Here is a 16,049-nt window from a genome sequence, read left to right as displayed (position 1 = left end):
TGAATAATCAGCTGATTACCTTATGGGAGTTCCCTTGTATGTTATTTGTCATTTTTCCCTTGTTGCTTTTAATATTTTTTCTTTGTCTTTAATTTTTGTGAATTTGATTACTATGTGTTTCAGTGTGTTCCTTTTTGGCTTTATCATGCCTGGGACTCTCTGGGTGACGGTTTCTTTTCCCATATTAGGGAAGTCTTCAGCTATTATTTCTTCAAATATTTTCTCAGGTCCTTTCTCTCTGTCTTCTCCATCTTGGACCCCTCTAATATGAATGTTGGTGGATTTAATGTTGTCCCAGAAGTCTCTTAGACTGTCTTCATTTCTTTTCATTTTTTTGTCTTTATTCTGTTCAACAGCAGTGTTTTCCACCATTCTGTCTTCGAGATCACTTATCCATTCTTCTGCCTCCGTTATTCTGCTATTGATTCCTTCTAGTGTATTTTTCATTTCATTTATTGTACTGTTCATCTCTGTTTGCTCTTTAGTCCTTCTAGGTCTTTGTTAAACATTTTTTGCATCTTCTCAATCCTTGCCTCCATTCTTTTTCTGAGATCCTGGATCATCTTCATTATCATTATTCTGAATTCTTTTTCCAGAAAGTTGCCTATCTTCACTTCACTTAGTTGCTTTTCTGGGGTTTTATCTTGTTCCTTCATCTGGGACATAACCCTCTGCTGTTTCATTTTGTCTAACTTTCTGTGATTGTGGTTTTCTTTCCACAGACTGCAGTTCTTACTTCTGGTGTCCATTCTTTGGTGGATGTGGCTATCTCAGAAGCTTGTGCAAGCTTCCTGATGGGAGGGAGTAGTGGTGAATAGAGCTGGGTCTTGTCCCTCTGCTGGGCAAGGCCACGCTCAGTAAAGCATTAATCTACTTCTCTGATGATGGATGGGGCTGTGTTCACTCCCTGTTGGTTGTTTGACCTAAGGCTACATAGCTCTGGAGCCTACAGGCTGTTTTTCAAGGCTAATGGCAGTCTCCAGGAAGGCTCACACCAATGAGTACTTCCCAGAACTGCTGTTCCCAGTGTCTTTGTCCCTGCAGTGAGCCACAGCCCCCTGCCCCCCACACCCTGCCTCTGCAGGAGACACTCCAATACTAGCAGGTAGGTCTGGCCAGTCACTTTTGGGGTCACTGCTTTTTTTTCCCCTGGGTCCTAGTGCTCACAAGACTTTGTGTGTGCCCCCCAAGAGTTGAGTTTTTGTCTCCCCCAGTCCTATGGAAGTCCTGTAAATGAATCCCACTGGCCTTCAAAGCCAGGTTCTCTGGGGATTCCTCATCCCATTGCCAGACCCCCAGGCTGGGAAGCCTGACATGGGGCTCAGAACTTCCACTCTAGTGGGAGAATTTCTGTTGTATAATTGTTTTCTAGTCTGTGTGTCACCCACTTGGCAGGTATGTGATTATGTCATGATTGTGCCCCTCCTACTGCCTCAGGTGGCTTCTCCTTTGTCTTTGGATGTAAGGTGTCTTTTTTGGTAGGTTCCAGTGGTTGTTTTTTTTTTTTTTTTTTTTGATGGTTGTTCAGCCATTAGTTGTGATTCTGCTGTTTTCATAAGAGGGGGTGAGCACATGTCGTTCTACTCCACCATCTTTAGCTAACCCTTAAATATTTTCTTTCTTGTATCAGAGTTAATCATAATTCTTGCCAGACAACTTTAACAGCTCTGTGGCTTTTGCCTTTATAAGCCACTGACTCTTTCTTTCCCAGAAAACTCTTTGGGTTTTACCTGAGTCTGTCTCCTGAATTGCAATTTCCAAGACTCCAAATAAACTCTTTTCTAATTTGCAGCCTTCTGCATTTTTCTTGGTTGCTGATATGGACTGAGACTTTTAAATATAGATGTTTCCTAGGACTCTCCATCCAGGGTCTCTTGCCCTTATGTGCTTTCTCCCATGGCCATCTCATTTACTCTCACACCTCAAATTACAGTGACAAGTGTTTCCCCTGCAGCCTGAAGTTCTCCCTGATTTCCAGATGTGCATATCCTGCTGGCTCTCCCTGTGGCTACCCTGAGACTCAGCAAGTCTCACACCGAACTCATGTGGAAATATTCCTTCCTTCTCAAAATATCACCCTTCTGTTCAAGTCAGAAACTGGCAATCTGTATATCTTCTTTGGAGAAATGTCTATTTAGGTCTCCTGCCCATTTTTGGATTAGGTTGTTTGTTTTTTTGTTATTGAGCTGCTTGTAAATTTTGGAGATTAATCCTTTGTCAGTTGCTTCAATTGCAAATATTTTCTCCCATTCTGAGGGTTGTCTTTTGGTCTTGTTTATGGTATCCTTTGCTGTGCAAAAGCTTTTAAGTTTCATTAGGTCCCATTTGTTTATTTTTGTTTTTATTTCCATTTCTCTAGGAGGTGGGTCAAAAAGGATCTTGCTGTGATTTATGTCATAGAGTGTTGTGCCTATGTTTTCCTCTAAGAGTTTGATAGTGTCTGGCACTACATTTAGGTCTTTAACCCATTTTGAGTTTATTTTTGTGTGTGGTGTTAGGGAGTGTTCTAATTTCATACTTTTACATGTAGCTGTCCAGTTTTCCCAGCACCACTTATTGAAGAGGCTGTCTTTTCTCCAGTATATATTCTTGCCTCCCTTATCAAAGATAAGGTGACCTTATGTGTGTGGGTTTATCTCTGGGCTTTCTCTCCTGTTCCATTTATCTATGTTTCTGTTTTTGTGCCAGTACCACACTGTCTTGATTACTGTAGCTTTGTAGTATAGTCTAAAGTCAGGGAGCCTGATATCTCCAGCTTCATTTTTCATTCTCAAGATTGCTTTGGCTATTCGGGGTCTTTTGTGTTTCCATACAAATTGTGGAATTTTTTGTTCTAGTTCTGTAAAAAAATGAAAGAATGCTCAACATCATTAATAATTAGAGAAATACAAATTGAAACTACAATGAGATATCTCGTACCAGTCAGAATGGCCATCATCAAAAAATCTCCAAACAATAAATGCTGGAGAGAGTGTGGTGAAAAGGGAACCCTCTTGCACTGTTGGTGGGAATGTAAATTGATACAACCACTATGGAGAACAGTATGGAGGTTCCTTAAAAAGCTACAAATAGAATTAACATACGACCCAGCAATCCCAGTACTGGGCATATACCCTGAGAAAACCATAATTCAAAAAGAGTCATGTACCAAATTGTTCATTGCAGTTCTATTTACAATAGCCAGGACATGGAAGCAACCTAAGTGTCCATCAACAGATGAATGGATAAAGAAGATGTGGCACATATATACAATGGAATATTACTCAGCCATAAAAAGAAACGAAATTGAGTTATTTGTAGTGAGGTGGATGGACCTGGAGTCTGTCATACAGAGTGAAGTAAGTCAGAAGGAGAAAAACAAATACCATACGCTAACACATATATATGGAATCTAAGAAAAACAAATGTCATGAAGAGATTCGTGGTAGGACGGGAATGAAACACAGACCTATTAGAGCATGTTCTTGAGGATATGGGGAGGCGGAAGGGTAAGCTGTGACGAAGTGAGAGAGTGGCATGGACATATATACACTACCAAACATAGGATGGATAGCTAGTGGGAAGCAGCCGATGGCACAGGGAGATCAGCTAGGTGGTTTGTGACCACCTAGAGGGGTGGGATAGGGAGGGTGGGAGGGAGGGAGACACAAGAGGGAAGAGATATGGGAACATATGTATATATATAACTGATTCACTTTGTTATAAAGCAGTAACTAACACACCATTGTAAAGCAATTATACTCCAAAAAAGAGGTTAAAAAAAAAAAAAGAAACTGGGAAGTTCTCCTCTGCTTACTTCCCACATATTTCTCAGATCTCTCTACTTCTCTGCACCTCTGTTGCTGTTAACAGCTCCTGATTGGTATCTCAGTTGTCCTAGCTCAACAGCTTTGAAACTCACCTCCCCCAAATCCCCAGCACTGCCTGCTTCCCCTGACTTCACTGTCCCTACCCTAAAACTCACTGCCCCTACAATGTACCCCACTGCCCCTCCTCTGCACCCCATTGCCCCCACTGTTTCTCTCCTAAAACTCACTGTCACTCCTCTGCACCCCTAAAACTCACTGCCCTTCCTGTGTACTGTACTGCCTTACACTGAACTGCACTGCCCCTCCCCTATACCTCACTATCTCCCCTGTACCTGCTGCCCCTCTCCAGTATCCCCAGTACTCCTTCCCCTTCACCCCACTGCAGCAGAAACATCTTAGAAAACACAAAATTAGATATGTCACACCCTTGTCCAAATGGACTCTCAAGGTAAAGTACAAGGTCTGGTGCTACTCTGGCCTATTCTCTGTCCTACCAGTTGTGGTAATTCCTGTCCCCTCCCTTTTTCCTGCTACTTTTTATTCATCTGCCCCATCTCACTTTCAAAGTTACTTCTCATGGAAGCCTTCCCTGACCTCATAGACTAAGGAATACCTCCCTGTATCTTCTCTCTGCATTTCTTGTCTGTAGCCTTCATCACAGCAGCAATTTAAAAATCATTTGTGGAGTTTATTGCTTAATGCCTTAGTGAGCAGTAACTCAGCACACTATGAAAAGCCCAGACTACCTATACAGGTTGCCTGAATTGGAATCTTGGGTCAGCTGTGTGTCCCTAATCAAATTCCTTAACCACTCCATGCCTTATCCATAAAATGAGGGTAATAATTGCGCCTATTTTGCTAAATAATTGTGAAGATTAAATGAGTTAACAATGGACAAAGCTCTTCCAGTTGCCATAAGAGGTAAATACACAAGTTTCTTCCAGTAATAGGGAAATTCCTGAGCCTTTTTTCCTGCTTCTTGGGTTACCATCTACCAAAAGGAGGGGCATATCGAGGTTCACATAAAATCTTGCACAACTTATGTGTGTACCTTTCCCTTTCTAGCTCAGATGACGCAGGGCTGAGCTCAGGTTACAAGCTTGGCAAGCACAGTTGTGCCTCTGCCCATGCAGGCCAAGGGGACTGTCACTGAGCAAACTCCTGAGGCTCAGAGCATTTAAAAGACTCCCAGGAAAATGCTCAGGGCTATGCAGGATGGTGAGACCAGAATCCAGTCAGATCTCCTCCCTAGGTCTCTCTGTTGCACTCACATGCCTTTTTTGTTTGTTTGTTTGCTTGGTTTTTTTTTGTCGTACGCGGGCCTCTCACTGTTCTGGCCTCTCCCGTTGTGGAGCACAGACTCCGGATGCACAGGCTCAGCGGCCATGGCTCACGGGCCCAGCCACTCCACGGCATGTGGGATCCTCCCGGACCGGGGCACGAACCCGTGTCCCCAGCATCGGCAGGCGGATTCCCAACCACTGCACCACCAGGGAAGCCGTCACATGCCTTTTTGGAAAACAGACAGACAAGACGGAAAAGACAGACGGAGGTTAGGGAGGGGCAGGAGATTATAGTTGGGAGAGCTGAGTACCTCCAAGATATCAGTATTTCCATGACTGTTGGTGGTTTGATCTGATTATCAAGACAAAAGTGCACGAGGATACACAACACCCAGAAATGGACCACCCCTGCCTTCTACCCCACCCCACCATGGAGTTTCTGTTGTAGCCTTGTTGGAATAAAGCAGTCCCCAAAGTAATACTTTGGGGTCCCAAAGAGAGTTGCCCCTCTGAGGAATAGATAGGTGGCACCCAAGTGTTAATGTCATCTATTGCCCACAGCTGCCAAGCCAAAGGCATCTGGACTTTATAAGTCCCTCACAGCCACCAAGGGAGCAAAGGAGAGGGATGAGCAGTGAAGGCAACTCCTAGGTGTTTCCAGGTAAAACAAGTCCTCTTCTCATGAAGTCTCTTCCCCATGTTCTAGGAAAAATGGGACACAAGAAAATGGTCATGTCCCAGGTCTCTAGTGAGTCCCTGGGGCGGGTCACCAAGTGAGAGTCCTTGGCTTCACGCAGGAAAGAATTCAGGAGGTAGCCAGAGTAAAGTTAAAGCAGGTTTATTCAAAGAGATACACACTCCATAGACAGAGTATGGGCCATCTCAGGAGGCAAGAGAGGTGACCCCAGGGCATGAGGTCAGGGTCTTGGAAAGTGAGAGTGGCGCCGAGGTGTGGGAGTGGTTAGCTTTTATGAGTTGGGTAATTTCATAGGCTAACGAGTGGGAGGATTATTCCAACTATTTTGGGGAAAGGGCAGAGATTGCCAGGAACTGGGCCACCACCCACGTTTCGGCCTTTTATGGTCGGCCTCGGAACTGTCATGGCACCTGTGGGTGTGTCATTTAGATGCTAATGTATTACAATGAGTGTATAATGAGGCTCAAGGTCTACTGGAAGTTGAATCTTCCGCCATCTTGGACCTAGTAAGTTCTAACCAGTTTTTGTGGTATCCTGTGCTTCTTAATGGTTGTGTGGTTCTTTTTAATGGTTGTGCCCTGCCCCCTTCCTTTATGTGTCACCCTTAACCTATTTCAAAGCTGACCAGGGCCTTTTCATTAAAAATGATTTTTTTTTTCCTCCCTGGATTTATCATGACTTTGTTACTGAAGAAAGTTTGTGTGCCTGATGCACACTGATGCCAAATAAACTGAAACATCAGAGTTTGGAGCAGAGAAATGTTTATTGCAGGGTCAAGCAAAGAGAATGGGTAGCCTATGCTCAAAAACCCTGAGCTCCTCAATGGTGTAGGAGGAAAAGTTGTTTTGTCTTTTTTTGTTTTCTGTTTTTTTTTCGGGGGGGGGTGTTTTCATAGGCAAAATTTAGGGTGAGGGCTGCAGGGTGTGTGACTTTCTTCTGATTGGTTGGTGCTGAGGAAACTGGGCAGTATTCCAGGAATCTTGTGCGCAGCATGAACTTACCATCCTTCACCTGGGTTGGGGCCTTAGTTCCAGCAGAAGAACTCAAAGATATTGTTATGCATATTCCTTGAGGAGGAACTAGGACCCTGCCCCAACACTGCACTATTGTTTATTGACAGCTCCTTCCTTGTTTCGGCATTCTTCTCCCTGCCCTGATTAGCAACTGTTTGGATCCACCCTTTTGACTCAGGGAAGGTCAAGGAGGCTGAATGAAGTCTATTTCCTACAAACAAGAAATGGGGGACACAGAAAGGCCTTTGTGCCCAGGAGGGCCCCACAGGGTCCTGCTCAGTTTCAACTTCACCTTTGCTGTCCAGAGCCTGAAACTCAGCCAGGGCTGTGGTTCTGTCTTCTTCAGCCAAATCTTGTGACCCAAACATGGGTTGGGGAGGGGGTGTGAAGCACATGGGCTAGAGCACTGATATCCCCTGGAGGGCCCTTTCTCAAGGCCGAAGGAGATCAGCTCAGGTTTAGGGAGAAAGAGGCTGTGTGGCTTCAGACAATCTTTTGTCTCAGACTTCTTTCCCAAGTGAACATGAAAAGTTGCAAAAAAGGAATTTGCTTCCCTCTGCCCCTTAAAATCCAGCTCAGAAAAATCTCACCTTCACCCAGAAGAGTAACAAAACCAAAAATCATGTGTTCCATATTCTCAGAGTGTCCGTCCTAGTGGGAGAGTGACTGCATTTATTACTGCTAATCACAAAAACAGACACCTCAAGTGAATGATTTTAGCACTTTTCTCTGTAAGGGAAGATGCAAGAATCTGGGCTCAGTGAGTTTATTCCTTAGATAAGCATCTTAACTATATAGGGTCAGTATCCAAAGCACATAATGCTTCCTGTTTTTCTCTATCCTTGGCATGTGGGATTCTAGCTTCCCAACCAGGGATCAAACCCACACCCCCTGTGTTGGAAGTGCGGAGTCTTAACCACTGGACTGCCAGGGAAGTCCCTGTTTTTCTCTATCCTGTATTCCCCTCAGGGCGCACAGTCAGGGAGGGAGGGGCAGGGTTGCCGTGGCCGATGGCTTGATCCCTGTTTACTGGAATGGCAGGCAACATTCCCTGTCCACAGTGGACACCCAGTTGGTGTCAGAGCATCTGCGTTATGATAGCAGCAGGCTCTTCTCAGCACTTGGAAAAGCTGGTTTCCAAGCTCCTGCTCCAATAGGAGTCCAGTCTCTCTTGGGAGGGAAGAATTGACAAGGTGCACCCTTTTACCGCCCATTATCAATATCCCATTTTGATTCAGATACTGAGCTGACAATGTAAACAGGTAAACACAATGAGCTCTCAGTTCTTGGTGGGTGATTAGCAGTGGAGAAAACATTGAGAGAATATACCAGGTATCTGTCCACCCTCTCCTTCCCAACTACAATGTGGGTCTATGCCTACCCGCTCTGAACCCCAAGACTGCCCACCTGCCTAGCACCTTCTCAAAACACAGAGAGTGTGCCTGAGCCAAAGTTCTCTGCTGTCACCAAAGGCAGCTACATGAAAATCTCCACAGGTACAGGAGACAGCCTTAAGGATGCTGAGGCCCCTGGATCTCTCATCTCAGTGGCCATCTTTGCTGGTGCACCTGGTTCTCCTTCCATAAATTTGGTGAGTGCACATCTGTTAGACTTTTGGCTTCTTGAGCAGATGGTTAAAGAAAGTTGCTAGTGAAATTTTTAGATCACGACCACAGAATATCACCTGGACATCAGCCAAGCCATTCTAGAAAAATATGAGTTGCAAAAAAGGAGACCAAGAGAAATTTGGTCCAGCCACTCTTAGCAACCCCACCCCCTACCTGCAACTTGACGACTCATTGTTTGCTGAAGATGCTGTGTTGATATGATTTCAATATGAGCTTATACTCTTTTCCACTCCAAATCTTCTTTTCCAAAATATTTACTCAGAGAAATACTTAAAAATATCTAGGACTTCCCTGGTGGCGCAGTGGTTAAGAATCCACCTGTCGGTGCAGGGGACATGGGTTCGAGCACTGGTCCGGGAAGATCCCACATGCCACGGAGCAACTAAGCCCGTGTGCCACAACTACTGAGCCTGTGCTCTAGAGCCCACGAGCCACAACTACTGAGGCCCACGCACCTACAGCCCGTGCTCTGCAACAAGAGAAGCCACCACAATGAGAAGCCCGTGCACCGCAACAAAGAGTGGCCCCCCCACTCACTGAAACTAGAGAAAGCCTGCGTGCAGCAACGAAGACCCAACACAGCGAAAAATAAATAAATAATAAATATATATATTTTTAAATCTAGAAATCACTCTGAATTTACCTTCAGTGGGTTAGAAGCAGGCCCCCATCTCTTTTCAGAGCACACAAGACACTTTCAAAGGTGATCCAGCTTGATTTGGGTGGGATTGATTTACCCCAACTATTAAGTCTGCACCTTGTCTGACTTGCAACGTTTTCAGGGCAGGTATCCTGGCCCCTTTACATTTTGACAAGATGTAGCAAGACCTGTACATAATAGGCTAGTACAGACACGACTTGCACCAAACCGTTTTTTAGCGGGTGATGGGAAAAGGGCAATCCCCTGCCATTTATTTGTGTGCTGAGGAGACAGCCCTTTGTCTTGAGGGGGTTACCAATCTGCTTGTGATCTCCTTGGCTATAGCCAAGATACGCGAGTGAAGACTGGCCCTTCCCATTAATGTGTGAATCTGCTCTTCCATTTCTTAAGAGAGTTCTGCATCTTATGGGGAATTAATAATACTGCAGTGTACTTTGGTGATTATATGCACATTAATCATGGTGCTCTGGTTGTTGGCTATGGCTTAGAGGGAGGATAAAACTCCTAATCTGTATGGGATGGTCAAAAGGTATGGATGGAACCCCAGGGCTTTGCCCTTGATGAACTTATGATCCCAAATAACCAGCCTGCAGATGCTGGGTGCCTTAGCTGTGCGGCAGGGCTGCAGGAGAGCCTGGTCATCCAGTCTTCCTCCCAATGATCCTTTGCCGGCTAAGCTGCCTTCTTATGCATGTTACCTAATCTGTAGACTCGTTTGCATTGGACCACTGGTAGGCATTGACCATTCCTCATAAAACAAAAAAGTATCAACTTTTGTTCCTAATAGGAAATGCACCTGGGTTTAGTTGATGGAATTGGGAAGGTGACAAAAATGTCATCAAATTCCCTCCATTATGCTGCAAGCTTAAGTGTTTGTGCCTGACCAAAACTCTGTTTTTGGTAGAGAAGGGAAACTATCTCATAGGAAAAAAGCAACCAGGATCAATCTCCAAGTCCAAGGTAGGCACAGACTTGTGCCTTCTCTTCCACTTGTGCCATGAGTTGACTTAAGAATAGCAAGGGACCTTCCTTCCCACCACTGGCTTTGTCTTTGTTTTTCCCAGCTGTGGCAAGAGGTCAGGAGACAGATGCTACATGAAAATGGCAGAGGTTGGGTGAAACAGCTATGGTGTTACCAGGAGTTCATCCCATCCCTGGTGTAAAGAAGCAGTTACTTCCTGTCTCCTCTAGAGAAGTCAGATCAGGTGACCAGAACTATCTATCTGAGGCCCGGAAGTTTCACAAGGTGATGCCTGACGTGCAGACGGCCATCTTCAGCATCCTTCCGCCTCAACTTCTCTTTGTCAGGCCAACTGACCATCCCTCTCAGCTGTGCTACTTGTTACTTTTTAAACTAAAATGAAAAGTCAAACGCAAATATTAATTCAGTGAGTCGAATTTTATTACGCACCTGTGAATTTATGGGGACAATGCCAAGGCATCAGATGAACAGGGAGGACAGATGTTCTTCAGATGTGGGGTCTCTGAACACCCATGGCAAGGTAGAAACATAGCTCACCTGTCTGCCCAGCTACCCAGGGAGGGTGGGAAGGGACTAAGTCGGTCAGTTCTCCTATCTTCTGGAAGAGCTTTCTCCAGAGCAGGTAACTGCATTGGTTCTTCTGCATGGAAAGAACCTGGGATTTGAGTTGCATCACCCAGTAGGGTGGTTTCTGAATCCAGGGGGAAGGTAACCTTCTGATTAGCTAAGTACCTTGGTCAGGTTTGCGTAAGTGAATGGGGGACCCCCTCACAATATTTGGTGGGTACTGGACAGATGCACAGCGTCCCCAAAGGTTTCAATTCTCTCACATTCCCTTTCTTTCTTACTTACGATTTTCAGATAAAATACACTAAGTAGAGTAGTGTTCCTCTTGGGATCATAACCTCCCCTCTGAATAGAATCCTTGGGCAAGAGTGCACAGGTGGGTGGGGTAAATGTACACGGAATCTGGGTTCAGTTTGGAATTTTCCCCTCCCTTGGCCTTCAAGATTCATATTTTCCCCTTTTCCTGGAAGATCAATCCAAGAGGCAAACTATGTAGAAAACAAAGAGCCTCAATAGTTTATTTCTTGTTCAGGGTACGACCAAATTATTTTATTGCATTTACTGTTCCTGGGTATGTAGATGAATCTACACAGGCACAGTAATCATAACTATAAAACCTTGTAACTCTTTCACTGAGTTGTGGCAGCAGTGTCTCTCAACGTGACAATGAAGGGGCTGACAAGGAACAAAGGGCCTTGCGTTCACTTGCCCAGCCTTACTGCCTGCTAATGGGACCTGACATACAAGTACATAACGCATGCCTGGTGGCTGGCTTTCTGATTTAGTCGCCGATACTCTATAGCCTCTGTGCTTTATCATTGAGCTGAGCCAACCTGGCCAGTCTGCCAGGAACAAGACCATGGTTTTCATTGCTTGCGGTTTCACTACCAGCGGTCACTCCCAGTCCAGAACCCCAGGCAATGAAATTTAAAGGCTATATGCGAAGGACATCCACCCTGGGAGGTGAAGCTTGGATCTGAATCCTGCTTCCAATGGAACTGAGAGCAAGCTAACCCAAGTTTGTACTGACTCACCTGTGAATCAGCAATGACAGCAGAACCTCAGGATTATCTAGTTTTATGGGTTAAATTGTGTCTCCCCATCCCCCCCAAATTCACGTCGAGGTCCTAACCCCAGTACCTCAGAATGTGACCTTATTTGGAAATAGGGTCACTGCAGATACAATGGGTTAAGATGGGAACATACTGGAAACAGTAGGGTAGGCCCTAATCCAATATGACTAGTGTCTTTATAAAAAGGGAAAATTTGGAGACAGACACATACACAGGAACACCATGTAAAGATGAAAGTAGAGATGGGGTGATGCTTCAACAAGACAAAGAATATCAACAATTGTCAGTAACCATTGAAGCTAAAGGAGAGGGCATGGAGCAGATCCTTCCGTTACAAGAAACCAACCCTGCTGACACTCTGATCTTGGGACTTCTGGCCTCCAGAACCGAGAGGATGAATTTCTGTAGTTCTAAGCCACCCAGTTTTTGGTACTTTGTTACAGCAGCCCTAATGAACTAATACAACTGGCACACTAAGTTACTATATATGTAGAGAGTGACTTCACCAAAGGCTCTGTTGTTTCCCCTGCTCAGTTCACCCAGCCAAAGAACCTCTCCTTCACTGGAGCTGAGCTCCCCTTTCCTAGACACGACCCAACGGGAAAGGAAACTTAAGTGCCTTTCAAATGATGATGACTTCACTTCTAACCCACAAGCATATACCAAGGACCTTCAGGGTATAAAGAAAGGACACTTTGGGGAGTGTGTGCCAACATACAATTTAAAATGTGGGCTTTGCCTTAAATGAGCTCACAATCCCTAATAACCAGCCACCATCACAAATAAAAGGTTTCCATTTGGCGAGAAGCTATAAAGCCCCCCACCAAGGCTTCTGAGCCTGAAGGGGCCTTCTCATAATTTTGAGGTGTTCCTGAGGACCAGATGGTGACAAGGACTCAGACTTCTGATGACATGACATGGTTTGGTGTGCTTGGCCCTACCGCCCTTGTGCCCACGGGTCCCACCCCGCCTTCCTGGCTTCCTCCTAACCCATCACCTCATCTGCAGCTTCTTGCTGTCAGGTAGAAAGTACAGTTACCTCCAGACCTCAGGATGGGGTGGGCATTCAGACAGCACAGGATGGGAGTATATTAAAAGTTAGTCGGTAAGGGACAGACCCCCCCCACACCAGGGGTCACTGCAGTAGGGGGCGCCCCAGGCCCTCCACCGCTGGGGAAGCACTGGACAGGGTTCTCCTAGAGCCGGAAACACTGGGCAAGTCAAAGCTGGTGGTGACACGCCCTCCCGGCTTCCGGCACAGCAGAGACAGAACAAACGCTCAGCTGGCCACGATCTCATTGCTACCTGAGAGTAAAGGTCAGGAGGGTGTGGTCTCTGTCCCGGGGAGGAGTCTGGAACCAGTCAGTAGCGAGCATGAGCGGGATGTGCTCTCCCCAGGCTGGAGCTGCACCCAACAACGTGTGCGCCCTTGACTCAGTAGGAGTTCAGCGCCTGCTTGGACCGGCGCTTCATGTGCAGGCGCTGGTGGCGGAGGAGGTCAGAGTTCTGGGAAAAGCTTTTGACGCAGTACCGGCACTGAAAGGGCCGGGACTTGTCCATCATGTGCGCGTTACTGCGGTGCCGGGCCAGGTGGTCGGGACGCTGGAACACCTTCCCGCAGTCACAGCACTGGAAGCGCAGCTTGGCCTTGCCCTTTGCCAGGAGGGCGTCGGAATCCCCGCCCATGGTCCCCGATGCCTCCTGCTCTCTCTTTTTCAGTAGCTCGAGTCTGTCTGGCTGCAAGTGTATCCGCCTGTGGGAGAGCAGGTGGGAGTTGAGGCGGAAGCTCTTCCCACAGGCCCCGCACCTAAAAGGTTTCTGGACCTCGTGGGTCTCCAGGTGCCCGTCTAGGTCCTCGCTGTCACTGAACAGCTCCCCGCACACCGAGCACTCGTGTGGCTTCTCCTGCTCCCTGCGACTCCGCAGGTGCCGGATGAAGTTGACCCTCCAGCGGAAGATTTTGCCACAGTTCGGGCACACATAGGACTTTTTGGAGGAGGTCTGCACCTCACCCCCTGACTCGGGGCCGCTCCGGTGGGAGGTAGGGAGGCTGTGCTGCTTCTCCGTGGGGCTCTGCAGCTCGTCTGTGCAGTACGGGCCGAGCTGGGAGTCCTCGTCCCCAGAGCTGGATAGAACAATCTCGATGGTCACCTCCTCATCCAGGCCGTTGTCGGGAAATGGTGCATCACCTCCGGCTACCAGAAAGCAACATGGAGGTCAGTGGTGCTGCCCAGGCCACACTCTAGCCCCTACGAACCCTGCCCAGAAAGGTTCAGCGTGGGTCCAGGAACCCACATTTTTGCAAGGGATCTTCCGGTTGCAGATACCTCTGGTGCATCTAGTGGCGAGGAAACCCTTAGCCACACTCTGCCAACATATCCTGGGTGCTTCTTTCTCCTCTCTCCCCCTTCCCTACCTTTTTCTCCTAAGCCCCCAGACCCAATCTTTTTTTTTTTTTTCCTAGCCACTGAGACCCCTCCAAGCTCTAAGAGTTTGTATCTATCCGTGTTAAGACTTGAGCATTTACATATCACTTAACCTTGACTTCCTTAAACAGGCATGGGGAAAAAAATCTGTCAGGGTACATTAAAAGCCTTGAGAGGAAGACCCTATAATCTACAAACAGACTGCCAGGAAGCTGCCAGCTACCATACTCTGAGCACTTAAATGCCCCAGGGGTTGTGCAAGACTTCTGACATGCCCAGTCCCATTTGCTCCTGGATACACCGAGTGATACCTTATTTGCCACATTATAAACATAGGCAAACTCGGGTGGTGTGCCCAAGGTCTCAGGGCTGAAGGGGAATTGAGCCCTGCTGTGATGTCAGAGCTGTTCAATGGTCCCAGACTGCCCAAGATCCTCTCTCCCTCTCAGTGTCGTATCAGAGGCCCACCAACAGCCACTAGTGGTGATGCACAGAGATGTCCTGGACTTTATAAACTGACTAGAAGAAGCTCGTTCGATGGATCCCAAGCCTGTGATGTTGGAAAGCTAGTACCGTGGGGAGGAAGTGGGTGGGCACTGGGGAACCCGGTATGAAGTCCTGGCCTGCAGCCCAGAGCCCACCGCGCAGCTCTCCTCAGGACTGTTTCCTCACTTTTGTGAAACGTGGGGCTCAGGTCTAAAACAGGGGTGGGGGGCAGTGGTGCCAGGCCCTTCAAGATATTAGTAGGAATATGGTTATTCTGGACTTAATTGCTGGAGAGAGGAGAGTTCTGGCAGCTTAGGGAAAGTGAGAGCAGGTGAAACCGGACAGAGCATAGCAGGAAGACCCAAAGCCACAGAGAGCAGGAGAGACAATGGGAGGGGCAGAGTCCATGGGGGTATCTGTCCATCCATCACAAGTGTGAGGGGGACTGGGCAGAACGTGAGACTGGGAAGTGGTTAGGGAAGTCTTGAAGATTTAGAAAATTTTCAGTCTACCTATACTGCAAAAAATGAAAAAGTATATTCTGGGGAGAACACCAAGGGTGTGGCGGGACAACCTTGGATCCAATCAACCTTCTCGGAAGCCGGGAATGGAGAGGAGATAATCCTAGGAATGGTCTGTAGAGGACCCTCTTGTCTGACGGTCTGAACTACTGTAAATCGCATGGGAGGCCTACAGTGTTTCTAAGAACATTGTATGAGCCGAAACACTGCCATCTTGGAATAAAAAGGAAGGAGACAGGATGAACTGAAAGAAGGCTCTCAGACTTCTAGAACAAACTGATAGAGCTACCTGGCTGCAAACATGCATCAGCCTTGAAGGAAAAGGAAGACCAGCCCCAACGGCAGTTCAGAGGTCGACAGGACTGCCACTGCGTCCACAGGCCCAGAGTGTGGACACAGCACTGAGCCAAAGATGAATCTCAGGCCCTAAAATCTAACGGAATTTGCCCTGCCAGCATTCAGACTTGCTTGGGAGCCATCAGCCTTTCTTCTTTTCAATCTCTCCCTTTTGGAATGAGAGTGTCTACTCTCTGCCTGTCTTACCATTGCATTTTGGAAGCACATAACTTGATGTCTGGATTCACAGGTTCACAGCTGGAAGTGAGTACACCTTGAATTTCACCCAAACCTGATTTACAATAAATCTTGATGATGCTGGAACAGGTTAAGGAATGTTGGGATAGGGTGAACGTATTTTGCATATGAGAAGCATGAATCATGGGGGAACAGAGGGTGAAGTGTTACAGGCTGAACTGCATCCTCTTCCTCTTAAAAATACGCATGTTGAAGTCTTAACTCCTAGCACCTCAGAATGTGACTATATTTGGAGATAAGGTCTTTCAAGAGGTAATTAAGTGGGGGCTTCCCTGGTGGCACAGTGGTTAAGAATCTGCCTGACAATGC

The 16,049-nt window shown here is 46.8% G+C and overlaps 1 protein-coding gene across 2 annotated transcripts in view; it reads right to left on the bottom strand.

The window, feature by feature from the left end:
- Nucleotides 1–10,469: 10,469 nt before the first annotated feature.
- ZNF496 (zinc finger protein 496) overlaps nt 10,470–16,049 on the bottom strand; it is a 39,929-nt gene continuing 34,349 nt past the window's right edge. For both annotated transcript variants that reach the window (XM_059061703.2, XM_059061702.2), the window contains exon 10: nt 10,470–13,908. In XM_059061703.2, the coding sequence (XP_058917686.1) occupies nt 13,148–13,908 (761 nt within the window). In that variant the 3' untranslated portion in view covers nt 10,470–13,147. The remainder of the gene's footprint in view (nt 13,909–16,049) is intronic.

Source organism: Kogia breviceps, chromosome 4 (genome assembly GCF_026419965.1).
Source record: "Kogia breviceps isolate mKogBre1 chromosome 4, mKogBre1 haplotype 1, whole genome shotgun sequence".
Lineage (NCBI taxonomy): Eukaryota > Metazoa > Chordata > Mammalia > Artiodactyla > Physeteridae > Kogia > Kogia breviceps.
Note: the sequence above shows the minus strand (reverse complement) of the source record. Positions and strands in the feature narration are given on the sequence as shown.